General features: G+C 27.6%; 1 protein-coding gene and 1 pseudogene across 3 annotated transcripts; one reads left to right on the top strand and one right to left on the bottom strand.

Moving 5' to 3' along the window:
- Positions 1 to 618: 618 nt before the first annotated feature.
- LOC111287772 (putative xyloglucan galactosyltransferase GT14) lies at positions 619 to 11,094 on the top strand (annotated as a pseudogene).
- An 8,721-nt stretch (positions 11,095 to 19,815) lies between these two features.
- On the bottom strand, positions 19,816 to 24,286 carry LOC111287769 (disease resistance protein RPV1-like). Of its 3 annotated transcripts, none has more exons than XM_022878446.2 (5): positions 23,782 to 24,286; positions 22,278 to 23,379; positions 21,908 to 22,192; positions 20,893 to 21,780; positions 19,816 to 20,825 (listed from the first exon to the last, which is right to left on the bottom strand). In XM_022878446.2, the coding sequence occupies exons 1-5, from the start codon at positions 24,282 to 24,284 to the stop codon at positions 20,391 to 20,393; spliced, it is 3,213 nt and encodes a 1,070-aa protein (XP_022734181.1). In that variant the 5' UTR covers positions 24,285 to 24,286; the 3' UTR covers positions 19,816 to 20,390. The 3 variants fall into 3 exon arrangements, with proteins under 3 accessions (XP_022734181.1, XP_089615148.1, XP_089615149.1); XM_089759022.1 differs by lacking the exon at positions 23,782 to 24,286 and having other exon boundaries at positions 19,816 to 20,253; positions 20,384 to 20,825; positions 22,278 to 23,445; XM_089759023.1 differs by lacking the exon at positions 23,782 to 24,286 and having other exon boundaries at positions 19,816 to 20,253; positions 20,390 to 20,825; positions 22,278 to 23,445.
- Between the last annotated feature and the right edge of the window lie 3,400 nt (positions 24,287 to 27,686).

The raw sequence follows: 27,686 nt of genomic DNA, 5'->3' as shown, positions 1-27,686 counted from the left end.
TTGAACTTGAATATTAATTAAATTAATTCATAAAATCACCTTTAAGAGATAGCATTTAATAGATTTATGATTCAAATCCTAATAACTACAAGTTTGAACCTCTTTTTTTATCCCTAAATTTTGACCTGTTTTACATAAAAAATTATTTTTTAAAGAATTTTGATCTCATAAATTTGATTTCACAATTATTACAAAATGTTGATAAAATCATAAAATTTATGCTCAAAATAAATTGATAATTTTGGTATAAACATTTTAATTAAACAAATATAATTTTCTATATTATTAAATTTAATTTCAATTAAAATTCTATAATTATGATTAAATTACGTCAAAATTTGTAAATACTTATCAGGAAATCAAATCCTTGTACCATAACTTATTTTTTAAGATATGGTGAGAGAAAACAAAGGGATGGTAGCCCACTTTACTTATCTTTAATCTCCCTACAAAGTAATGAACGTTAGCTCCCTCAGTCAGTTGAGTTTTCCATAAATCTAGACACTTTAAAACTCATTTTGTCCAATGCAAGAATTAAATGGCAGTGGAATCCCCTGCACTTTCACCTCAATACATTAAGCCCCAGATCAAGGAAAAAAGGCTTCCACTAAAAGCAAACCACTGATCCTCACTTGTTTTTATGCAGTTCATAAAACTCTCTCCATTTCTCCACCTATTTCTAGTTGTAGTTTTTGGAAGTTGCAGAGGAAAGAAGTCTAACTAGGGAAGATGGAAAACCTCACCACAGCTAAGTGCTGCAACAATCAAGCCTGGTTTGTTTTACTTGTCTTTTTGGTTTTTTGTTTTGGGTTGCTTAGCTTTGATTACTCAACTATAGCTCGTGGAAACACTAGGGTCACTGTTTTGGATAATAATCATGCAAATGCAATTAGCACCAAAAATTCTCTTTCCCATGATTTCACTGAAATTTCTAATAATGCCATTTCTCCATTGCCTAATAGCCCACCTGTCAATGTAATGGTGAACAAACTGATAAAGCCAACAAAAAGCTAACAGACAAAAAGAATTGAAAGTGGAAATTGAGGTGGATTCCTCTTTGGGAATATATATATTCGTTCATGATCTTCCTAGTAGATTTAATAAGGATTTGGTCAAGAATTGTTAGTTGCTTACTAGGGAAACTGATAAAAACATGTGTCCGTACTTAGAGAACTTGGGTTTTGGTCCTCAAATTGAAAACCCTGAAAATGTTTTGCTGAATAGTAGCTGGTTTTTAACAAATCAATTCTTGTTAGAAGCCATCTTCCACAACAAGATGAAAAACTATGAATGTTTAACCAATGATTCATCGATAGCATCTGTAGTTTTTGGTACCGTTTTATGCTGGTCTGGATACGAGCATGTATATTTGGGGTTTCAACATTTCAGTGAGAGACTGTGCTTCCCTTAGTCTTATTAAATGGCTAGCAGAAAAGCCTAAATGAAAAAGAATACGGGGTAGAGATCATTAGCTAGTTGCTGAAAGGATTGCTTAGGATTTCAGAAGACAAACAGATAGTCAATTCGATTGGAATAAAGTCAATGTCGTCAATAGAATCAAGTTCCTAGAATAATGATTATGCAATTCTCTACCCAACATGCTCCATCCTTCAAAGGACAGTGAGGTTTTTCAGTGCCAGGACAAAATAAGAAGGCGCGAAAGCTGTGTTATCTCTTGTCCTTTGCAAGTGCACCTAGGCCTAAATACCAGAATTCTATCCGGTGCAAGATTATAGACCAATGCTTAGCTTCAAAGAATCAGTGAAAGTTGCTGGATTGTAATTATGGTGCAACAAATTATGATAATCCAATTAATGAAATGAGTTTTTTTTTTTTTTTTTTCAAAACTCAATCTTTTGCTTGCGGCCCCCAAGGGATTCATACACAAGGAGATCAATTTTTGACTCGGTTTTGGCAGGGTGCATTCCAGTATTTTTCCATCTAGGTATTGTATATGCCCAATATACATGGCATTGACCGAAAATTATATTAAATACTCAGTGTATATACGAGTAAAGGATTTAGGCAATTGGAAAATCAACCTCAATTTGCTCGGAATATCAAAAGATAGAATATTGGCCTTGAGAAAGGACGTTATAAGTCTAATTCCAAGAGTTGTTTTGTAAATCTGAGATCTAGATTAGAGACTCTCGACGATGCATTTGATTTAGCAGTTAAGGGAATTCTTGAGATTCATAATACATTAGACGTGAATAACATATTGTCTTTGTTGAAATTAAAAATTTTAAAAAATAATTTTTTTCATATTTACAACAAAAATAATTTTACAATCTTAATTACTATTTTAATATTAATTGTTTTTACGTAGAAAAAATATCCAAATTGACCTTCATGATAAAATCGACATAGAGTTGGAAAGGGATGGTAAATCTCCCTCTTGGGATCCCAAAACAAATTTTATATATAATAATATTAACTAAATATATTTTAAATTTTATATGTAAAATATTAAGTAAAAATATTTTCAACATCCATTACATTTTTTATCTTAAATAAATAATTTTTGTTAAATTTTCAAAATTTTTAAAATTTAGTTTCAATATTTACTATATTTTTATCTTAAAAGTGCGACCTTATTAAAATTTTAGAATTTTGGAAATGTAATAACAATATTCACTATGTTTTTATTTTAAAAATGCAATACTCATTTTTGTTTTATTTTAAAATCACATTTATTTTGTAAATTTAGAAAATTAAAAAAGATAATATAGTCTTGAAAATGTAGTTGATGACAAATGGAGCAAATTTTGTACTTTTCCTCCAGGTCTAAAATCCTCAAGGAATAAGAGTTTTTTATTCTTCTTTTTTTCTCATTTTTTATATTGTTGGGAATATTAAAAAATTTTCAAAAATCATATTTCATGAACTAAATTAAAAAATTAAATTATAAAAAATAAAATTTCAAAAAAAAATCTTACTTTCCCTCAAACTAAATATCCATAAAAATATTTATAAAAGTATCTATGAACAAAGGATGGTTTTTGCCTTGAGAATGTAGCTCTAAAGTAATTATGTTTGTCAAGTGCTCCAATTTTGCACCATATGTCGTGCAATAATTAGTTCATCAATTTTTTTAATTTTTAAAATAAGTTTCTCTAAATTATTTTTAATATACACAGATTGTTTTGGCCAAAAAATAAAAAGATTTCAATTTTCAACAAATATTTAACTAATATAAAAAATAATAATTAATAACCACGCCGCTTCCTCGTGTTCCTGGTGAAGCTACTATAGCTAGACGACATGAAAATATTAGATATTTTACTACCACTTTCTCTTTTTTTCCTCTTTTGACAAGTACCTGTTCACCAAACAAGATTGCTTACTTCCATCATCTTCAAATTTGTTTAAGGGTTTCACTTGATCAGATGGAAGATGAGGTTTATATTTGAATTTTAAGAGTAATTAGATATGATCTAAGATTCACAGTTCAAAACCAAAGAATGGAAAAGCTCAAACATATTTAATATTTCTCGACGAATGATTGTTCTATTTGATATTCGGCAATCCATATTACATATAGAAAATTAAAAAAAGATTAGTGATTAAAAAGAAAGAGAGAGCTATCCAGATAAAACAAAAAAACCCACCATCATTTTTTTTGTGACATTTTATGTGGTCAGCCCACTTTGATTTTTAGTAGAACCCACTTTCATTTTTTTTCCAAATTTCAAATTTTTTATTTTTTCCATAGGTTTTCCTTTTTAAATTTTTTTTGTTTTTATTAGTGAGACCCACAGTTTTTCTTTTATTTTTAATTTATTTTCATAATTTTTTTAATTTACATGTTGTAGGACTAACTTTTTAGAGGAATACATTTTTTATATTAATTTTTTAATAAAACTTAGTTTTTCTTTTTTTTTCTTAATTTTTTTTCTTTTATTGCTTGAGTCTCATGTGTATTTTTTAATTTTTTAAATATTTAATAATCATTTTTAATTTTTTGTCGCACCCAATTGATACCAATTTTTTATAAAAAAACTTAATAAATATTTTTTGTATTTTCTTTTGAATTTGACCTACTTGATACCAATTATATAACACATATTCTTGTCAGTTTTTTACTTTTACTCTTTTTATTTTTCATATATTTAATTAATAATTTTTTAATTTTATTTTTTAAGGGACTCACTTAATATGAATAATATATTACGCATTAACCCATTTGATATTTTTTCTCTTTTTTTATGATTTTTTTCTATTCACATTTTTTCCATTTTTATTTGTAAAAAATTTAAAATTTTATTTACGTTAGGCCCATTTAATATTATTATTAAAAATCTATATTTTTTCATTATTTTTTAATTTGATAATTTTTTTTTGAGAAATGGATACTAACGAATGTATAGATGTCACATCTGGATTTATTTTTTATTTTTTATTTTTCTTTTTTTAGTTTTTTTTAAAAAATTCATTATATAATTTTTTTAAACTTTTCATTATTGATATCGCTTGCCAACACAACTTTATTTTTTTGGCTTTTAGCCTTTTATTATTTTATTTTATTTTATTTGTTTTTTCTTTTTAAATATTTAATAAATATTTGAATATTTTTTTTTATGTTTATGACAAATTTTACGTTATTGATTAAAATTTATTTCTTTTGTTTTTATTGTATTTTTCGTGTGATTAGATAATTTTTAAAAAATATTAACAGACGTTTCAATATGGCAATTTGATTTGATTTTTGTCTCTTTTCTTTCAAGCCTTTCTTTTTTCTTTTTTAGTTTTAGCGCATAAGAAAATAATATTAGACAAAGATATTTTTAATCAATGGTATCAAATTGACCCTACATAAAAAACAAAAGGGGTATCTCAAAAAATTATTAATATAAAAAAGATAAAAGATAAAAAAAAAAAGTAAATTAAAAGTAAAAACAAAAGATATAAATTTTTGTAATAAAAACTTATCATCATTAATGTCGCATGCCAACCTGACTTTTTTCTTTTCTTTTTTTTTATGCCTTTTCGTCCTTTCTTCTATTTTTTTCTTCTTTCTATTTTTTTTTTTACAATTAGATAATTTAAAAAAGAAAACAAATGAATATGCAAAGTAGTACTTTATTTCATTTTTTTTGTCTTTTTGATTTATTTTAATAAGATAATTTAAAACAAAATAAATCGATAAATAATTTTATTAAATGAATATAAATTAAGGTATGTGTAATAAAACAATCAATATTCAAGAGTTTCAATGCATCTAGATCCAATATATAAATTTTTATTAGGGATCGAATCATTGCTTTGTCTCCAAAATTAAAGTTAAGTCAGAAGCGAATTTATGATATTTTATTTTGACTCACTATATATTAAATTGCACTTTATATTATTTTATTTAATTTTATATTTATACATGTATTATATTAATAAAGTTATTATTTAATATTTCAAGTTAAAAAATACTATATTTATACATAATTAAAAAGTAAACCGTCCATCCATTCATAAAAAAAAAAAAACATATTTATACATTTTTTATTTTATTTTTTTATTTTTTTTCAAAACTTTCATTTTATCTTTTCATATTTTTCAATCTTTTGGTTTTTAAAATTTTATTTTAATTAGATAAATTTTATGAGTAAAGAGAGTCAATTAATGTATTCATGTGTTATTCCCATTTATTTTTTTAAATTTCTTTTTTATTAAATAAATTTTTCAAAAAAATATAATAAATACAGATGACAAAACCAAAAAAAAAAAATTTGACTCGAGGTAATGCATGACTATAGTTTTAGTATATAGAAAGCAATTTCCAAATTAATGTTTGTCAAGTTCTCCAATTTTGCACCACGTGTTGTGTAATAATTAACTAATTGATTTTTTTTATTACTTTTAATATATATGAATTGTTTTGGCCTAAAAAATTTTTATTTGGGTTGTTAGAGAAGATAATGATTATAATCTTCCAAAAAATTTTAGCAAATAGAGAAAATAATATATAATAATTAAAAATATATAACTAATAATTAATAAAATAAATGAAAAAATATAAATCAACAAAAGAAAATAAAAAATTACAAAAAATTATCTAAAAAGAAAAATTATCAAATACACTTTCGACAGATTTTTTAAAGTTAACAAAATAACATATATCCCTTAACACATATTTAAAAAATAAAAAAATTAATTACAAATGGGACATGTATCACACCATTAACTTTATTTATGAAATTAAAAAAACTCCATTGACAATATATCAAAGAATTTCTCATCTAAAAAAAACAAAAATAAATTTCATGGAAAGAATCATCACCAAGATGTAGAATATGAACGCAATAAAGAAAATCCATTCCAAATAACCAAAATCATCAACAAATTCCACACCATAAAAAATAAAAAATTAAGAACAAAGTAAAATAATTCATTTATGAGTTAGTTTTTATTCTAGAAAACATTCAACAGAAGAAATTGATCCGGATTTTTAAAAAAAATATTAAAAAGGTTTAGATCTAATTTTTCTAAAATCTATTTTTTTTTTAAAAAAAAAAAGGTTCCCATCAACAAATCCAAACTTATTTTTTAAAATTTCAAAAAACTTAGCAAAAAGAGGAGAAAAACACAAAAAGAAATCAACAATCAAGAGACTAAAAGCATAAACAAAAATCTCAAATTACAAAATATCTAAAAAAAAAAAGGAAAACAATATAATAGTCGAAAGGGGCATTTGGGACAAGAGAAAGTTAGATTATTGGTCGAAATCTTACTTTTCGTAATTTGATTTTTTAGTTTACCTCACAAAATCTAATTCCTAATTTTTTTTTTAAATTACCAACAATATCAAAAAAATAAAGTGATAATTTTGAATCAAAAACTCACATTTTCTTAAGGTTTTTTAAGATTTCTAATGGAATGTAAAATTTGTCCCACTTTCTACCTCAATAATAATTTTTTATAGTCTATTTTACCCTTAAAAATCAGCATAATTGCATAATAAATCAAGACTCATTCCAACATGTAAAGCTCATTCCTAGTCATACAATTAGATAAAATTGCATTCCTAATCATTCAATTGGATAGAATTGCATTCTTAATCACACAATTAAACACCTAACAATAATAATGTGTATTTAAATTTTTATAAATTTAAATATTTGTTTTCAATTAAAAAAGTTTCAAAAAGATAATGTTTTTAAATTATAAATGTAATTGATCTTATATAAAATAAAATCTTAATAAATAAAAAATTTAATTTTCACAACATTATTATATTGGAAACGTAGTCATATGTTATAATATGTTATTAAAAAATTAATTATAATAAAAACATTGTTTTTAAAAGAAAATGACAATAAATTGTTTCAAAATTAGAATCTTAAATTATTTTAGTTTCAAAAGCATTGCAATTTTAACATATAAAATGTAATTGATCATAAAAATAATAATAATATAATTTTTATATTTTCAATATCAATAAAGTTTTTTAGTATTGAAACGTAGTAATTAATAAAACATAATATTTTTAAATAAAAATGTAGTTATTATTAGTAGAGTCAGTATAAATCAAAACATTTATTTTAATTTTAACTACGTTTTATATAAAAAAGATAATAATTAATAAAACTAAATTTTAGTTTATATTTTAAACAAAGATACACTACTATTAAAATACCTAAGAGAGATCACGTTTCTAAAATAAAAACATTATCTTTTTACTATTGACTACATTTTTAACATCAAAAAGTGATTTTTGTCGAGAATATATTATAAAAAAATTTTAGATTAGAAAATATTTTTGCTTCTAACAAATAAAAAATAAATTTTTAAAAAAGGCAAAGTTTTATTGAAAAAAGTCATTTTTTTAATATTAACTATGTTTATTAATAATAAAACATCATCTATATCTCACATGTGATAAAAGCCAAAGTCAATTAAAAATGATAAAGACTACGTTTAATCAATGTAAACGGAGTCTATTACTCCTATGTTTAATAGTAGTCTTTTAAGGAAGTTTTCGGTACTTAGTTGTGTACCATTCACTGTCCCTCCCGATACCATCATTGCAAAAGGCTTTTGAACTTGCTCTTTCTACGATACAAGGGATTCTAAATCAAATGCAAATCATTTAAATAAGCGTAGTCGATTGCAGTAATAGTGATTTCTTATGTAAATGTAATCTGTCATAATAATCGATTACGTTTACGTAAAAGAAACATGGTTCATTTAACATTTTTGTTTAATAATTTAATATATAAATTATTTATTTATTTAATATATTAAATAAATAAGTAATTTAAATATAATTGTTTATTATATATTATTAAAGATGATATAGTAAAAAATTTTATTAGATAATTTTATATTCTCGTGAACCAAATAATAAAATTTTACATTCTCTAAGTTAATAAAACTCAATATCACACATTTTTCTTAAATATCATATTCTCCCTTAAATCATTTTACTTCTTAAAATCTAAAAATTTACGAACAAAATGTTCTCTCAAATAATTACAAAAAACACAAAGATATAGTTGGCCAATTTTTTTCAGGAATTAAGCTATTAAAAAACAAAAAAAAAAAAAGAAACCAAAATCAATTAAAAATTTAAAATTACAAAAATAATAAAAAAGTAAAATATGAATAATATGAAAAGAATCCACGGATAAAGTAACAAAAAGATGAATAAAAAAATAAAAAAATTCAGAAGGATTGTTTTAAGGAAATTCTAGTTAAATGTCCGTGCATTGTTGCGAGACAGTAAAGATATTCCATGCTTTTGATTTCAAAAAACTATATTAATAAATATATAAGCAATATACAAATAAAATATAAATGAGAAAAAATATAAATATAGAAATAACAAAATATTAGATAAGTGTCCACATTTTGCTACAGGAGCATAATTAAGATGTAATATATGTGTGTGATTGCTTTGAATTTAGAGTTTAAACTGAAAAAAAAAAAAAAAAGAAGAGAAATAAAATATTAATTTACATTATTCTTTTTGTTTTTGGTCCACGAGTACATTTGGGGGAGGGAAGAGAGCTTGGTTCGAACGCAAGCCACTTATGTTCTCATCAAACACCTTTTAACTATTAGGCTATTCAAAGCATTTGAATATTTACACAGAATAAATTATTTATCAAACTATCGTAGTATAAAAGAAGACAAAATAACCATTAAGACTTCAATAGCAACCTTGGTATGTCTATATCATATCAAAGATATTTTATTAAAGGAATACTGCTTATATAAATTTATAGACATCTTTTCCACCTTTAAAGGTAAATTTTTATCTTTACTTTTTACATTGTCAGGTACACCAAAATCATAACAACGCTCAAAGCAGCACGAATGCTATTTCAAAAAAGCATGCGTTTAATATCTTCTACAAATATGCTCGAGTAGATCAATAAAAGTTCTAGCTATGTTATGGATCTATGTCAAGGACTAAGACTTAAGCTCCGAGCTCATAACATCTACGCGTTTAAATGGCTAACTAAAAAAACTATTATCATAAATTCTTTGTCATAATCAAATTAGACATATCTCTTACCTCCCAAGTTTTCAGGATCCAACCTCAATGCTTCTAGACCACACTTCTAACACAACTACTCTACCATGTCAATGCACCTAAATATAGAAACAGAATAATCCAAATACAATGAAGTAGAAGGCCTTACAAAGCAAATTTAAATTCATACAGTCAAGGTTTTAACATTACTAGCAATGTTTTAATAAGTTATGCTTTCAATCAAGGAATTCAAAAGGCTCAACTATCTTTATGTTACCCCAAAAAAGAATTGTAGTTTAAACCATATAATGCACTCATGATTCCCTTGCAGCAACCCATAACATAAGTCATAATCAAGATATAGGGAAATTGGAAAATGAACTCCCAAAACTTGGCTTCTAGTTCATTTGCATCCACCAAAGATAATTAATTGCATCAATTAAGAGGAAAAAGAAAGAGATAATTAATCTTTTTTGGTTCACACCATCAAATCCAGTACTACAAACTATTGATGCTTGTTACAAATAAAGATAAAGGCCTGGCAAGTTATATCAATGTAAGAAACTTATTAGAATTATCCATTTGGGGGAGCAATCGAAGCAAAGATACAAAAACAAATTCAACATCCAAGAAACATAAACTCAAAATTTTTTACTCCAGTAAATTTCATCAGTTTCAAAGCAACCAAGCTAAAAGGTTCTTGGCAACCAAAATTACCGAGAAAGATCTTTGTACTTAATATTCAATAAGCAGTAAAATAAATTTATTCTAGAAACATATAGAATTTAACATGAAAAAAAATGATTTGATACTCATTAAACAAAATAGTGTTTTGAAGTTATTTGATCCTTAATTATGCAACTTCAATAAAGAGAATACATTATTTCAAACAAACAAAAATTTATATTGCCATAAGATGCTAGACTTCCAGGATAAACTCTTTGTGCTTTTACAATATTAACGCTTCTATGATCTTAAGAAAGGTTATTTTTATTTATAATGAGAAAAAAAAAAGAAGAAATCCACAATGATATAAATGGTTATCTTAGTAACATCATCTGCAGGATATGATATTTGTTCCTCGGAGAAATATAGTAGACTATATTCATTTTTCATCTAGCTTGGCTCTTGCTTATTGAAGAATCAAAGCTATCTACTTATGATATGAAATAGAAACAAAAGAACAGATATGAGACGCCAATAATTGAAGATGCCTAAAAAAAGGTTGTTGAAGGATTATCTAAGGTAAAACTAAAATGTTAAAAAACTTTTCATAATTTTTCATGAAATGTTGGCTAAAAAAGGCTAGAATGAGGTTCACTTTCTAATATTATCTAGAAAAATAGGTTTTCAGGTATTGATTCTCACCATTTTAGATTGAATTCTGCTGATCCAAACATTGTAGTGATCTATTGCCAAAACTAATAAAATATTTTAAGCAATTAATATTCTATTAAGTTGAATTAACTGGTACAGATGATGAAGAGAATGTTCCTTACAAACCTCACCAACAAAGGCTTTATCAGCAACCACGCCAAGTGCAGTATTTCACGTGGCTTAAGTATGCAAGTAGGCTTAAAAAGGTTGCAGATTTCAGCATATCTACCCTGATGGCCTTCTGAGAATGATGCCAAACTTATAAGAGTTCTCCGTCAACCAAAATAGATACATTACATTAAGGCTTTTTGAATTGTGTCAGCCCAAATGATCATCTGGATACAAATAATAGCTTGCTAATGACTTTAGGAAAGTTCAAAGCTGGACAAATTCATCAAATTGAAATGAGTTGGAAATTAAATGTTTAAATTCCTGAGTCCAGAATAGTAGTAATAGTTAGTTTTTTAAATGGTTTCTCACCTGAGAATGACCAATGTAATGAATCCTTTGCCCTGTCTGGCTAAACACAAAGTCAAAAACAACTAATAGATCATAACTCACCAGTTCATCCCATGATAAAAAAGGACAACTTTTTTAGTTTCTGGCAAGCAATCAAGCATTAAGATTCAAGAACTTCAGTATGGATCTAGTACCAAGAAGCGTACGTAATAGGTCATAGCAATCAACTCCTGGATAATTGCAATATTATGAAGGAACCTATTAAAATTTTCATGAAAATTTACTTAAAAATAAAAACCTAACCATCAGATAGTTGGCGTCGGAGTGTCGAGATCGCTGACCTGATTAGTGGATGAACAAAGAGAAAGAAACATGCATGCAAGCGAAAAAAAAAATAGAAATTAAAAACATTATTAAGAGCAACAGAGAAATTAAAACATACAATAAAAGAGAGAAAAAAATAGAGAAAATCATAGAAAACTACCACTCCGATGGCAGATATTGTCCTTTGTCCTCTCTCTTCCCTTTCCACCTTCTTATTTGATTTTTTCTCTTTTTCTCTCCATTAATCATTCTGTGACACAATCGTCCTCTTCCCTTGTCTCATTTCCCTTTCTTTTTTCCCCATCCTAATTCCTCTTTGCTCCCGACTCTTTCTCTTTCTTTCTCTCTTTTCACCTATTTCCGAAAGAAAGAAGAAATATTTAAAAAGGATACCAATCCAAAAAAAAAAAAAAAAACGAGTTGGCAGGTTTATGAAACAAACCTATATGTAAATTTCAATTTGAGCGATTTTGGATTTGGGTCATTGCATTTTTTGTGGAAATTTTGGTTTTTGGGGTTTTGGAGGATGAAAGAAAGTTGAGAGCTTTGTTTATTTGCTTGAGCAGTTGTGGCTTTTGCCTTATGGTATGAATTTTTTGGTCAAACTGAGAAAGCTTGGCAGGTGAAAGATTGAAAGAAGAAGACGGGGATGGATGCATAGATATTATCATTTCTTCTCAAGTTATCCCTCTAATTATTTTTATAACAGTAATGACATGACCATCTAGGGGACTACTTTTGATATTTGTATAGGTCTTTCGATCTCAAACATTTTTCTTAAATTTTTTTTTAGATCTCCTCAAATTAAAATATTTGAGAAGACGTAAAGAGTTTTTCAGTCGAAGAAAAAGATTTGAAAAAAAAAAAAGAAAAGAAAAGGAAGACAATATGTAAAAATGTGTCAAATTTGCTATGCTTACAATTACCGTGAGGTATTTTACTATTTTCTAGCTATACATAAAAATAATGTACAAAAAATTTCCTTAATTGACACGTGATGAGGATTTAATAATCCAATAGTATTTGCAAATTTATGTAAATTACATTTGCAAAATGTATTTATATTATGCAATTTATAAATAATTAATTTATATATTTTTTATTTTAACAATTAACAAATAATAATTATTTTAATATAAATAATAAAAATTAAAACATACAAAAATAAAATTTTTTAAGTAAATTATTAAAATATTATTTTAATTAATTTAAAAATCCCCGGAAAAACCGGATCATTCATTATAGTTTCAATAAAAATAGGTTTGGTTGGAAATCTAAAATCATCATCAAAAGTATTTAATTTTATCGTCACCGTGATTTTTTTTTATTATTGTAAAAATTAATTTCACCATCCATTTAAATATACTCTAAATTAGATTAAAATAAAACAAAAAACAACATTAGAGAAATCAAATAAAATCCATCAAATTTTATACAACAAAAGTGAAAATAAAATAAAAAAATCCAAGCAATTTTAAATCTTAATAAAATAAACAAAATTTAATTTTCTAATAGCAGCCACACTTCACTCTCCTTCAATCGAATCAGTCCAAATAACCTGCGGTGAAGCATTGTTGTTAAGTTAGTGAAAAATGACAAGCTCAATTTGAAAGAAAATGCTCAGTCTTACATGTACCACCATCATTACAAAGTTTAACTATTAAAGAGTTTTCTCTCAAATTGTTGAAACAATTTTTTTGTTAAATATAAAAAACGCTCTACTCAATTGATTAGTGCTTGTACCGAATATATTAATCCCACCCTATTTTTTCTTCACGCGTTGCCTTCTTGGAATAGACGAACCTATAAACCTGTATATAATTAAATAAATTCAACGTAATGTTAGATCAAAACCCACAAATGATAAAACGTGAAAGTGAAACTTCAAAATATTTTTGGAACAGTGCTGTGGCAATCAACTTTATATTAATCCGGTTATACCTCTACCTCATTCATGACGAATATTTGGTAAATGGACACCACATTGCTTGACGAGAATCCCACAATGCGCCTCAACTAAAACTTCAACTTCATCTCCTTCATCCCATTTTAGGCTCACAAAGCCACGGGCTGTTATATAACATAACCAGGTATGGTCTTGACCTATCTTACTATCACAAATATCATCGAAAGACCCATCGAAAGTCTCATAGACCTTGGTTTTATTTTTAAAATGTATGGTAAGATATTCATCAATACTTCCATTATGCTCATCTTTGATCGAATAAACAACGCACACAATCATAGCTCGCATTTCACCAGTTGAGAGTGTAGGAACACGAAACAATACTGAAGATCCCATTTCTTTATAGTTGAACCAACCTGGCACTTCTCTAGCCGGGATGCAAGCTTCTAAATGCTTAGGCTTGGGCATAAAACCCCCCTGTTTCAATGAAATCCCTGTTATGAATATTAACAATTTAACAAGAGAGAGAGAGAGAGAGAGAGAGAGAGAGAGAGAGAGAGAGAGAGAGAGAGGACCTTTTGCGAACGTGACCATCTCAAGAGGGTCGTTGAGTGTGCGAGATGACGAAGATCCCACGTGTCCACCGTTTCAAGGCAATTCGTTATTGCGAGATGCACAATCTTCGCACCTATGTTGAATAGGTTTGGGTATCTAGAGATTGATGTGCACCGTTTTGCTAGGAAGACTTGTAAATTTGGAGGAAGCTCCGGAATTGATTGAAGGTTCGTGCAATCATTTAAACCTAGTTCCAATAACCTAGAAAGACTGCTAATTCCAACTGGCGGCCTACAAAACTTGTTTCCGTCTAAACCCAATGATTTAAGAAATTGGAAACACCCAAAATCAACAATATATCAAAGAATTTATCATCTAAAAAAAGCAAAAATAAATTTTATGGAAAGAATCATCACCAAGATGTAGAATATGAACGCAATAAAGAAAATCCATTCCAAATAACCAAAATCATCAACAAATTCCACACCATAAAAAATAAAAAATTAAGAACAAAGTAAAATAATTCATTTATGAGTTAGTTTTTAATCTAGAAAACATTCAACAAAAGAAATTGATCAGGATTTTTTAAAAAATATTAAAAAGGTTTAGATCTAATTTTTCTAAAATCTTTTTTTTAAAAAAAAAAGGTTCCCATCAACAAATCCAAACTTATTTTTTAAAATTTCCAAAAACTTAGCAAAAAGAGGAGAAAAACACAAAAAGAAATCAACAATCAAGAGACTAAAAACATAAACAAAAATCTCAAATTACAAAATATCTAAAAGAAAAGGAAAACATTATAATAGTCGAAAGGGGCATTTGGTACAGGAGAAAGTTAGATTATTGGTCGAAATCTTACTTTTCGTAATTTGATTTTTTAGTTTACCTCACAAAATCTAATTCCTAATTTTTTTTTTAAATTACCAACAATATCAAAAAAATAAAGTGATAATTTTGAATCAAAAACTCACATTTTCTTAAGGTTTTTTAAGATTTCTAATGGAATGTAAAATTTGTCCCACTTTCTACCTCAATAATAATTTTTTATAGTCTATTTTACCCTTAAAAATCAGCATAATTGCATAATAAATCAAGACTCATTCCAACATGTAAAGCTCATTCCTAGTCATACAATTAGATAAAATTGCATTCCTAATCATTCAATTGGATAGAATTGCATTCTTAATCACACAATTAAACACCTAACAATAATAATGTGTATTTAAATTTTTATAAATTTAAATATTTGTTTTCAATTAAAAAAGTTTCAAAAAGATAATGTTTTTAAATTATAAATGTAATTGATCTTATATAAAATAAAATCTTAATAAATAAAAAATTTAATTTTCACAACATTATTATATTGGAAACGTAGTCATATGTTATAATATGTTATGAAAAAAATTAATTATAATAAAAACACTGTTTTTAAAAGAAAATGACAATAAATTGTTTCAAAATTAGAATCTTAAATTATTTTAGTTTCAAAAGCATTGCAATTTTAACATATAAAATGTAATTGATCATAAAAATAATAATAATATAATTTTTATATTTTCAATATCAATAAAGTTTTTTAGTATTGAAACGTAGTAATTAATAAAACATAACATTTTAAAATAAAAATGTAGTTATTATTAGTAGAGTCAGTATAAATCAAAAAATTTATTTTAATTTTAACTACGTTTTATATAAAAAAAGATAATAATTAATAAAACTAAATTTTAGTTTATATTTTAAACAAAGATACACTACTATTAAAATACCTAAGAGAGATCACGTTTCTAAAATAAAAACATTATCTTTTTACTATTGACTACATTTTTAACATCAAGAAGTGATTTTTGTCGAGAATATATTATAAAAAAAATTTAGATTAGAAAATATTTTTGCTTCTAACAAATAAAAAATAAAGTTTTAAAAAAGGCAAAGTTTTATTGAAAAAAGTCATTTTTTTAATATTAACTACGTTTATTAATAATAAAACATCATCTATATCTCACATGTGATAAAAGCCAAAGTCAATTAAAAATGATAAAGACTACGTTTAATCAATGTAAACGGAGTCTATTACTCCTATGTTTAATAGTAGTCTTTTAAGGAAGTTTTCGGTACTTAGTTGTGTACCATTCACTGTCCCTCCCGATACCATCATTGCAAAAGGCTTTTGAACTTGCTCTTTCTACGATACAAGGGATTCTAAATCAAATGCAAATCATTTAAATAAGCGTAGTCTATTGCAGTAATAGATTATGATTTCTTATGTAAATGTAATCCGTCATAGCAATGGATTACGTTTACGTAAAAGAAACATGGTTCATTTAACATTTTTGTTTAATAATTTAATATATAAATTATTTATTTATTTAATATATTAAATAAATAAGTAATTTAAATATAATTGTTTATTATATATTATCAAAGATGATATAGTAAAAAATTTTATTAGATAATTTTATATTCTCGTAAACCAAATAATAAAATTTTATATTATTTAAGTTAATAAAACTCAAAGTCACACATTTTTCTTAAATATCATATTCTCCCTTAAATCATTTTACTTCTCAAAATCTAAAAATTTACGAACCAAATGTTCTCTCAAATAATAACAAAAAACACAAAGATATAGTTGGCCAATTTTTTTTCAGGAATTACGCTATTAAAAAACAACAACAAAAAAAAAGAAACCAAAATCAATTAAAAATTTAAAATTACAAAAATAATAAAAAAGTAAAATATGAATAATATGAAAAGAATCCACGGATAAAGTAACAAAAAGATGAATAAAAAAATAAAAAAATTCAGAAGGATTGTTTTAAGGAAATACTAGTTAAATGTCCGTGCATTGTTGCGAGACAGTAAAGATATTCCATGCTTTTGATTTCAAAAAACTATATTAATAAATATATAAGCAATATACAAATAAAATATAAATGAGAAAAAAATATAAATATAGAAATAACAAAATATTAGATAAGTGTCCACATTTTGCTACAGGAGCATAATTAAGCTGTAATATATGTGTGTGATTGCTTTGAATTTAGAGTTTAAACTGGAAAAAAGAAAAGAAAAGAAAAAAAAATAAAATATTAATTTACATTATTCTTTTTGTTTTTGGTCCACGAGTACATTTGGGGGAGGGGAGAGAAATTGGTTCGAACGCAAGCCCCTTATGTTCTCATCAAACACCTTTTAACTATTAGGCTATTCAAAGCATTTGAATATTTACACAGAATAAATTATTTATCAAACTATCGTATTATAAAAGAAGACAAAATAACCATTAAGACTTCAATAGCAACCTTGGTATGTCTATATCATATCAAAGATATTTTATTAAAGGAATACTGCTCATATAAATTTATAGACATCTTTTCCACCTTTAAAGGTAAATTTTTATCTTTACTTTTTACATTGTCAGGTACACTAAAATCATAACAACGCTCAAAGCAGCACAAATGCTATTTCAAAAAAGCATGCCTTTAATAATTTTTCATGAAATGTTGGCTAAAAAAAGCTAGAATGAGGTTCACTCTCTAATATTATCTAGAAAAATGGGTTTTCAGGTATTGATTCTCACCCTTTTAGATTGAATTCTGCTGATCCAAACATTGTAGTGATCTATTGCCAAAACTAATAAAATATTTTAAGCAATTAATATTCTATTAAGTTGAATTAACTGGTGCAGATGATGAAGAGAATGTTCCTTACAAACCTCACCAACAAAGGCTTTATCAGCAACCACGCCAAGTGCAGTATTCACGTGGCTTAAGTATGCAAGTGGGCTTAAAAAGGTTGCAGATTTCAGCATATCTACCCTGATGGCCTTCTGAGAATGATGCCAAACTTATAAGAGTTCTCCGTCAACCAAAATAGATACATTACATTAAGGCTTTTTGCATTGTGTCAGCCCAAATGATCATCTGGATACAAATAATAGCTTGCTAATGACTTTAGGAAAGTTCAAAGCTGGACAAATTCATCAAATTGAAATGAGTTGGAAATTAAATGTTTAAATTCCTGAGTCCAGAATAGTAGTAATAGTTAGTTTTTTAAATGGTTTCTCACCTGAGAATGACCAATGTAATGAATCCTTTGCCCTGTCTGGCTAAACACAAAGTCAAAAACAACTAATAGATCATAACTCACCAGTTCATCCCATGATAAAAAAGGACAACTTTTTTAGTTTCTGGCAAGCAATCAAGCATTAAGATTCAAGAACTTCAGTATGGATCTAGTACCAAGAAGCGTACGTAATAGGTCATAGCAATCAACTCCTGGATAATTGCAATATTATGAAGGAACCTATTAAAATTTTCATGAAAATTTACTTAAAAATAAAAACCTAACCATCAGATAGTTGGCGTCGGAGTGTCGAGATCGCTGACCTGATTAGTGGATGAACAAAGAGAAAGAAACATGCATGCAAGCGAAAAAAAAATAGAAATTAAAAACATTATTAAGAGCAACAGAGAAATTAAAACATACAATAAAAGAGAGAAAAAAATAGAGAAAATCATAGAAAACTACCACTCCAATGGCAGATATTGTCCTTTGTCCTCTCTCTTCCCTTTCCACCTTCTTATTTGATTTTTTCTCTTTTTCTCTCCATTAATCATTCTGTGACACAATCGTCCTCTTCCCTTGTCTCATTTCCCTTTCTTTTTTCCCCATCCTCATTCCTCTTTGCTCCCGACTCTTTCTCTTTCTTTCTCTCTTTTCACCTATTTCCTAAAGAAAGAAGAAATATTTAAAAAGGATACCAATCCAAAAAAAAAAAAAAAAACGAGTTGGCAGGTTTATGAAACAAACCTATATGTAAATTTCAATTTGAGCGATTTTGGAGGATGAAAGAAAGTTGAGAGCTTTGTTTATTTGCTTGAGCAGTTATGGCTTTTGCCTTATGGTATGAATTTTTTGGTCAAACTGAGAAAGCTTGGCAATGGTATGAATTTTTTGGTCAAACTGAGAAAGCTTGGCAGGTGAAAGATTCAAAGAGGAAGACGGGGATGGATGCATAGATATTATCATTTCTTCTTAAGTTATCCCTCTAATTATTTTTATAACATTAATAACATGACCATCAAGGGGACAACTTTTGTTATTTGTATAGGTCTTTTGATCTCAAACATTTTTCTTAAATTTTTTTTTAGATCTCCTCAAAGAAAAATACTTGAGAATACGTAAAGAGTTTTTCGGTCGAAGAAAAGGATTTGAAAAAAAAAGAAGGAAGACAATATGTAAAAATGTGTCAAATTTGCTATGCTTACAATTGCCGTGAGGTATTTTACTATTTTCTAGCTATACATAAAAATAATGTACAAAAAATTTCCTTAATTGACACGTGATGAGGATTTAATAATCCAATAATATTTGCAAATTTATGTAAATTACATTTGCAAAATGTATTTATATTATGCAATTTATAAATAATTAATTTATATATTTTTTATTTTAACAATTAACAAATAATAATTATTTTAATATAAATAATAAAAATTAAAACATACAAAAATAAAAATTTTTAAGTAAATTATTAAAATATTATTTTAATTAATTTAAAAATCCCCGAAAAAACCGGATCATTCATTATAGTTTCAATAAAAATAGGTTTGGTTGGAAATCTAAAATCATCATCAAAAGTATTTAATTTTATCGTCACCGTGATTTTTTTTTATTATTGTAAAAATTAATTTCACCATCCATTTAAATATACTCTAAATTAGATTAAAATAAAACAAAAAACAACATTAGAGAAATCAAATAAAATCCATCAAATTTTATACAACAAAAGTGAAAATAAAATAAAAAAATCCAAGCAATTTTAAATCTTAATAAAATAAACAAAATTTAATTTTCTAATAGCAGCCACACTTCACTCTCCTTCAATCGAATCAGTCCAAATAACCTGCGGTGAAGCATTGTTGTTAAGTTAGTGAAAAATGACAAGCTCAATTTGAAAGAAAATGCTCAATCTTACATGTACCACCATCATTACAAAGTTTAACTATTAAAGAGTTTTCTCTCAAATGTTGAAACATTTTTTTTGTTAAATATAAAAAACGCTCTACTCAATTGATTAGTGCTTGTACCGAATATATTAATCCCACCCTATTTTTTCTTCACGCGTTGCCTTCTTGGAATAGACGAACCTATAAACCTGTATATAATTAAATAAATTCAACGTAATGTTAGATCAAAACCCACAAATGATAAAACGTGAAAGTGAAACTTCAAAATATTTTTTGAACAGTGCTGTGGCAATCAACTTTATATTAATCCGGTTATACCTCTACCTCATTCATGACGAATATTTGGTAAATGGACACCACATTGCTTGACGAGAATCCCACAATGCGCCTCAACTAAAACTTCAACTTCATCTCCTTCATCCCATTTTAGGCTCACAAAGCCACGGGCTGTTATATAACATAACCAGGTATGGTCTTGACCTATCTTACTATCACAAATATCATCGAAAGACCCATCGAAAGTCTCATAGACCTTGGTTTTATTTTTAAAATGTATGGTAAGATATTCATCAATACTTCCATTATGCTCATCTTTGATCGAATAAACAACGCACACAATCATAGCTCGCGTTTCACCAGTTGAGAGTGTAGGAACACGAAACAATACTGAAGATCCCATTTCTTTATAGTTGAACCAACCTGGCACTTCTCTAGCCGGGATGCAAGCTTCTAAATGCTTAGGCTTGGGCATAAAACCCCCCTGTTTCAATGAAATCCCTGTTATGAATATTAACAATTTAACAAAGAGAGAGAGAGAGAGAGAGGACCTTTTGCGAACGTGACCATCTCAAGAGGGTCGTTGAGTGTGCGAGATGACGAAGATCCCACGTGTCCACCGTTTCAAGGCAATTCGTTATTGCGAGATGCACAATCTTCGCACCTATGTTGAATAGGTTTGGGTATCTAGAGATTGATGTGCACCGTTTTGCTAGGAAGACTTGTAAATTTGGAGGAAGCTCCGGAATTGATTGAAGGTTCGTGCAATCATTTAAACCTAGTTCCAATAACCTAGAAAGACTGCTAATTCCAACTGGCGGCCTACAAAACTTGTTTCCGTCTAAACCCAATGATTTAAGAAATTGGAAACACCCAAAATCAATAGAAATGTCATCGTCAGACAAGTTCCGATGACCAAGATTAAGATTTGTTAATGAGCTTAAACGAGAAAACGTAGCAGGTAGTAATGTGGAAAAACCTGCACTTCTTGGTGAAACCCATCTTGAGAAGGATGAGGACAAAGACTTAGTAGTCAACTGTTCTTTACATCCAACTAATAATAGCTCTTCAAGGTTCTTCAAAAGTCCCAAGGAAATAGGCAGTTGCTTAATAGCTGATCCATTAGCAAGAAGCTTTCTCAAACCTTCCAACTTGCCCAAATGCTCTGGTAACCTGTTAAGTTTCGAGCAACCACTAAGATTCAGGGTCTCAAGAGATTTTACGTTGCAAATGCTGTCTGGAAGTTCCCTTAAGTTGTTGCACTCAGCCAAATTCAAGATTACTAGTCTTTCCAGCAGCCCAATGGATTGATGGACCTTAATCAGACTTGTGCAACCTTCAAATTCTAGTCTTTCCAGATTTGAGAGTCCAGCAAGGTTTGGTGTCTTCACAAGGTATATTGAATAGCTGAGATCTAGTATTTTCAGCTTGTGGAGAAACTGTTACAACAAGAAAAAGAGAATAAGAACAAGTTAGTATGCAATAAGATTACAAGAGAACATGAAATTATTATTGATATTGAAAAGAAAATGAGTGTCATTGGTGCTGGAAAGTGATTTTACTTACTTTTGTCTCCTTCCAAACTTTTTTTATATTACTAAACCGCATGTCAAGAACAGCCAGATTGTCCAAATCGAGGTTGAGTGGTAAAACTTTTAAAGGACATCTATGCCAACAAAGCCATCTTAATTCTTTTGAAAACTTTTCATAGCTCATATTAGTGAAACGTACGAAATTGATTTTCAGCAATCTTAAATTGATCATCTTTGCCAATGCTTCAGTACTGCTCACAATGACATCTTCTCTGCAGGCTGATGCATCTAGGCTAAGACCTTCCACAGCTTCAGTTCCCTTAAAAATAAAAGAATATCATGGCTTTGATCAATCACAATACTTACGTACTTATGCGTATGAAATGTTTTTAGTAAACTTTTACCTTGTGTGTTTTTAGTACGTTCACTACGTCCTCATGAAACCATAGCCTGCTGCGTTTTCCAATATGATTTGGTGATTCTTCACGAACAATCTCTCTTCCCATGTCTCGAAGTAGGTCATGCATTTTCAGCGTTTGATCACTTTGGTAAATTGTTATGAGAGACCTCTCCAAGAGAACACTAACACCGATTACTGGAAAGAAACCACAGCCATCTAGTATTTTCATGACATATTCTTTATCCATTCCGATAAAGAAACATGCAATATCAAGGAATATGGCTTTCACTTGATCATCTAGTGTATCAAAACTTATCCTAAGCTTCTTCTGAATTTCATTATGGGGAATGTGTCGCAATTTTTCCACCACACTTTCCCATTCATGCTGGCTTCTTTTAAATAAATGAGAACCAAGAACTTCAAGAGCTAGGGGAAGTCCTTGAACATGATCCACCACACTCTTGGAAAGTTGGAGGTAACCATCTTTCGGATTAGGCCTCCTAAACGCATGCCAACTGAAAAGCTGCAGAGACTCCTCATAATGCAATTCTTTGACTTTATGTCTTCTATCCACCTCTAATTCAGTCAGTAAACGTTCATCTCTTGTTGTAACAATAATCCTACTTCCTACACCGAACCAATTTCGATCCCCAACCAATGAGTTCAGTTGTGTTGAATCATCCACATCATCAACAACAATTAAAACTCTCCGATGACAAAGCCTTTCCCGGATGAAATTGATTCCTCTGTCAACATTATGAATCCTAATACTTTTCAAATTCAGGATATCAGAAAGAAGTTGTTGTTGTATGCTTGCAAGACCATTGGTTTTCTTAGAGATATCTTTAACATCCGAAAGGAAACTGCTTCCATCAAACCCATCACAGATAGAGTTGTAGACAGCTTTTGCTATGGTGGTCTTTCCTATACCACCCATTCCATAGATGCCCACTATGTGAACATGATCAGACCCCATACTTAATAACTCCATTACCTTTTCAACGCGGAATTCCAAAGCGACTGGGTGAGTGGCAACATGCAAGTAAACGCGGTTTATTTTTCTGAGGACATCTTCCACGATCTTTTGGATAAACTTTGATTCATGCCTGCAAATTTAGATAGTAGATAGTAAAGACAATGTATCCAGGTTGCAATGGGTAAGATTTGCCCGAATCAATGAGTACAGACTCAAATTATGAAATCAAAACAATTCAAAATTGCAATCGAGGATTATGCTTTACTTTCACATCACCAGGACAATTTTATTAGAAGAATATTCAAATGTGAATGCAATTCATATAACAAAAAACAAATATAGATTTTTCTTCTTGAATTACAAATTATCAACTTTCATCAAACATAACCTTGTGCACAATTAAGAATAATGTTTTAATTTGGTTATCCAAAATTGGTTCTGTTTAATTTACTTTTTTGTTATGTATAGATCAGCCATCCATGTGTTAAACATATTTTTGGGATAGTTTATCCTAATTAGAAAGAATTAATACCCGTTTGCAACATTTTGTAGATCCCAACCAGATAAATCCGCAGCATCTGAAAGAGCTGTCCTCCACCTTTTGATCATCTGCGTATCTGCTTCAAAACGTTCTTCGTGTTTAGCAAAAGCTTTTGCATAACTTCCAGTCTGTTTCCGAACATCAGATGGTTCAACATCATAGAAGATTGGAATAACAATCTGCCCTATTGCGTTTCTGCACTCAATAATCTTCACAAGCTCATTAAGGCACCACCTGGAATAAGCATAGCCTTTTGAAAAGACCACAATAGAAATTTTTGATTCTTGGATGGCCTTCAGCAGTTCTGAGGAAATGTCTTTTCCTCTTGAAAGTTCATTATCATCTCTGAAGGTGTTCACTCCAGCTCTTATCAAGGCTGCGTAGAGATGATCGGTGAAGTTCTTGCGAGTGTCTTCACCTCTGAAACTTAGGAACACTTCATATTTAGATTTGGGGGTAGAAGAAGATGCTTCAGATAAGTGTGTGGGAGCCATGGAAGTTAACCCAAAAAATAAAAGGAAAAATGGTTTATGCAATCTTTGGACATCAAGTGCAAATTTATGGTCTACGGTTGCTACGCCCATTGTGAAAAAATTAATATATTAGATTTATTTTTGGGATTGTTGCACTTTCTCCGAAGCTCCCATAGAAAATGTTGTTTCAATTCATCACCAAACGTTCTGGTCAAAGAAATTAATTGGGGGCCAGGTCAAATTGGAAAAATCTTTAGCTGATCCAATTTCCAGATCGTTACTCAATTTTCGTAGATCTTGCTCCCTGGAGAAACTTCTCCAAGTTCTTCAGGAAAAACTCCTAGAAAGACCTTAGATGAAGATTTTTATGTAAAATTTATAAAAATTTTTATTAAAAATAATTTAATAAAAATTTAAATAAATTAACAGAATTCAATAAAAAATTATTAAAAATATAATTTATAATTAAAATTTAATAAATTTTTTTCAACGATAAAAATTTCATCAAAATTTTTTATTAATCTATAAAAAAAAAATCTAATTTTATCTTTTTTTAAAAAAAAATTTACACACCAAATTCATGTAATAATATCTTTTAATCTATTACTTTTAATTTAATTAATTTTAATAAAAAATTTTATAAATTTTACTTAAAATTTTTATTCTTTTCATGTCATGATCCTTTCATTTATTGGGTATTGGAAAAAAAAAAAAAAAACCTGATCTAATGGGTGATGTTGATATATAGTTATCTAGTTCCTGATCATTGTTAAAAAAAAAAAAAAAGGAAGGGAGATACAAGGGATGGTGAGGGAAAGGAAAGGGAAAAGAAACTTAATGAGAAAATCATAATTCGATTGTAAGTTTCGTAGTAATTTCGTCTAGTAAATTTTATTTTACCTTTGGCTTACATGGACTTCAGACTGAAAGACTCAAAATATTGAAGAATTTAGAAAACACGATAATTGAAATTTAACAACCTCAGGAAACATTGACGTTTGGTAGCAAGGAAAAGATTGTGTTACTACGTTTCTACCAACCCCGCAGAAAATTTTGCCGCAAACTATTAAATGATTTTGACAGACCAAAGAAATTCAACAGGAGAATAGAAATTCACAGGAAAATGCCTAGATTATTTCATAAAAGACGTCAATAAATAGAGTAATGAGATAAATAAAATATTTTTTATTTTCATCTTTTATATTTTATATTGTATCAATCTCAGTACCATACTTAACAAGTATCTTAAATTTATCACAAATAGATAATTTTTGCACTCATAGTTTTTTAAAAAATAAAATAAAATTTATTTTTTTAGTTTTTTTTATTTTTAGTTTACACATTTATGTAATTTTTTTATAAATATATTTTTTAAATACAAATATATTAATTTTAATTAATTTAAAATAAAATTTATATTATTAAATAAAAATTAATTTATTAAATATATTTATATATATACGATATGAGTATAAAATGAATACTATATCATTGTCCAAATTAAAATAAAAAATTAAACATCAAAGAGAGACAGAAGTTAGTGATTAGTGGAAGTGTAGGGAAGAGAAACTTCACGAGAAAATCATAATTCAATTGTAAGTTTCGTTTGATATATATCAAGTCAAATTTGTTTTTATGTTTATCTTTGATATAGAATTTATAATGAAAGACCAAAAACTCGTAAAAACACTGTAATTGAAATTGGATAAATTTTAGAAACATTAAGGCAATTGGTAAAGAAGAAATATTGTGTATATATAATTCTACCAACCCCCCTAGAAAATGACATATTAAAGCAACACAACCGGTGCTATGAAGGAAGGTTTATGGAGACAAATTCTGAAGGCAAAAGAAGTGAAGATGAAGGATAAATAACAAACAATGAAGGTACAGGTAAAATTTAATTGTTTCAAACTTTTAAATGAATCTCAGCTTGTTGATGTTTTAGAGGTCACAGGAGGTGGTTGTGAATGCAAGCCAGACATGGTAGTAATGGCTTTCTTATCATGTAGATATCCAGGTAAAGGGCAGGGCCAGTGGATGCTTGAGCCCTCACTGATTATGAAATTGTTCACTCTCCTCCATTTATTACGAAGTAATAAGTGAGATTTCTTATTTACTTGCTTGGTGCGGCAGTAGTAATTTTAAGGTTGTGCGGCAGTGGATAAACACACCAAATAATCTCTTCCTCTTATTTTTCCTTGTTTATTATTGCCAAAACACAACCTTATGAAATTCTTTTTTTTTTTTTAAACAGTTATAGTATGGGATAAAAAGATATTATTGAGATTTGAATTTTAAATTTATTAAAAATATTTTTTTTACAAATAATTATATGAACTAATTGAATTAAATTTTAAATTTAAATTTTATTCGATTTTTATTCTTCTCTATTCTCTAAAATCTAAGAAAAAGAATATATTAATTGCAAACTTATTTTAATATTTAAATTTTAACTTAATTTCATTTTTAATCTTTAAATTTTAAGAGAATTTTATCCTATTCTATCATATGAGATGTCAACTAACTTTAGACAATTGAAAATCTAAATAAAATTTTTTAAAAATTAGATAACAACATAAAATTTAGATCAAAGTTTAGTGATTATAGATATTATTAACCCAATAATAAAAAAAGATTTGTAAATATTAAAATTTAAATTTCAAAATTTACTAAATATAATGTTTTATAAATGATTACATGAATCAATATATAAATAAACATCTTTCACATTTCACTTTTCACTTTTAAAATAAGATTAACACTCTCGAATCTTTACCTTTCATTGTCCTAGACTTACCTTACATTACAAACATAAAAAAAGTTTTAGATCATGCATTTGCATCTTTTATTAGTGGAGGATTTAGAAACTTTTTAATTCTTTTTTAAGATTAAAATAAAAGAAGTCACCAAGTTTAGAGTTATTGATTTGGTGTTGGAAAATAAATTAATTTTATTTTCTTAACTTAAAAATTATTATCCACATAGAAAACTTGAAAAAGAAAAACATAAGAAATTATTTATCTGATTATCTAAATTTGGTTCCTTTATCCAAATTTTTCATTATACTTTCAAAGAAAGCTTACCATAAATAATTGCATTTTTTTTGCACTTCCACTATTTTTTTCTCCACTTTAGAGGACTATAACCACTATATAAAATTTCACATAAATAGAAGAAAAACCTAAATTTGTTCCTAAAATTTTTTATTTTTAAATGAATTTTGATTTTTTAGATAAATCTTATGTAATATTATTGTAGACACTAAATTTGTTTGGATTTTAATTAAGTCTTGATTATCAAATTTTAATTCTCGAGCCATCGGGTCAAAACTTGATTTTAATTCAATTAGGCTTCAGGTCCGATTTCAATTCAACTAGGCTTAAAGTTTGATTTTGATTAGGCCCGAAGCCCATTTTATTT

The sequence above is a fragment of the Durio zibethinus genome, chromosome 4 (assembly GCF_047325235.1).
Source record: "Durio zibethinus cultivar Kanyao isolate XHJ-2024 chromosome 4, ASM4732523v1, whole genome shotgun sequence".
NCBI lineage: Eukaryota > Viridiplantae > Streptophyta > Magnoliopsida > Malvales > Malvaceae > Durio > Durio zibethinus.
The sequence above is the reverse complement of the archived record's forward strand: the minus strand, read 5'-3'. Positions and strand labels throughout refer to the sequence as shown.

What these genes read in the sequence shown, in the direction of transcription:
- LOC111287769 (XM_022878446.2), bottom strand. Translation starts at nt 24,284, where the DNA reads ATGGCTCCCACACACTTATCTGAAGCATCTTCTTCTACCCCCAAATCT. An exon ending in CTACAAAATGTTGCAAACGG is followed by an intron (nt 23,380 to 23,781) that starts GTATTAATTCTT and finishes CTAAATTTGCAG; the next exon opens with GCATGAATCAAAGTTTATCC. An exon ending in AAGTTTGGAAGGAGACAAAA is followed by an intron (nt 21,781 to 21,907) that starts GTAAGTAAAATC and finishes TTGTTGTAACAG; the next exon opens with TTTCTCCACAAGCTGAAAAT.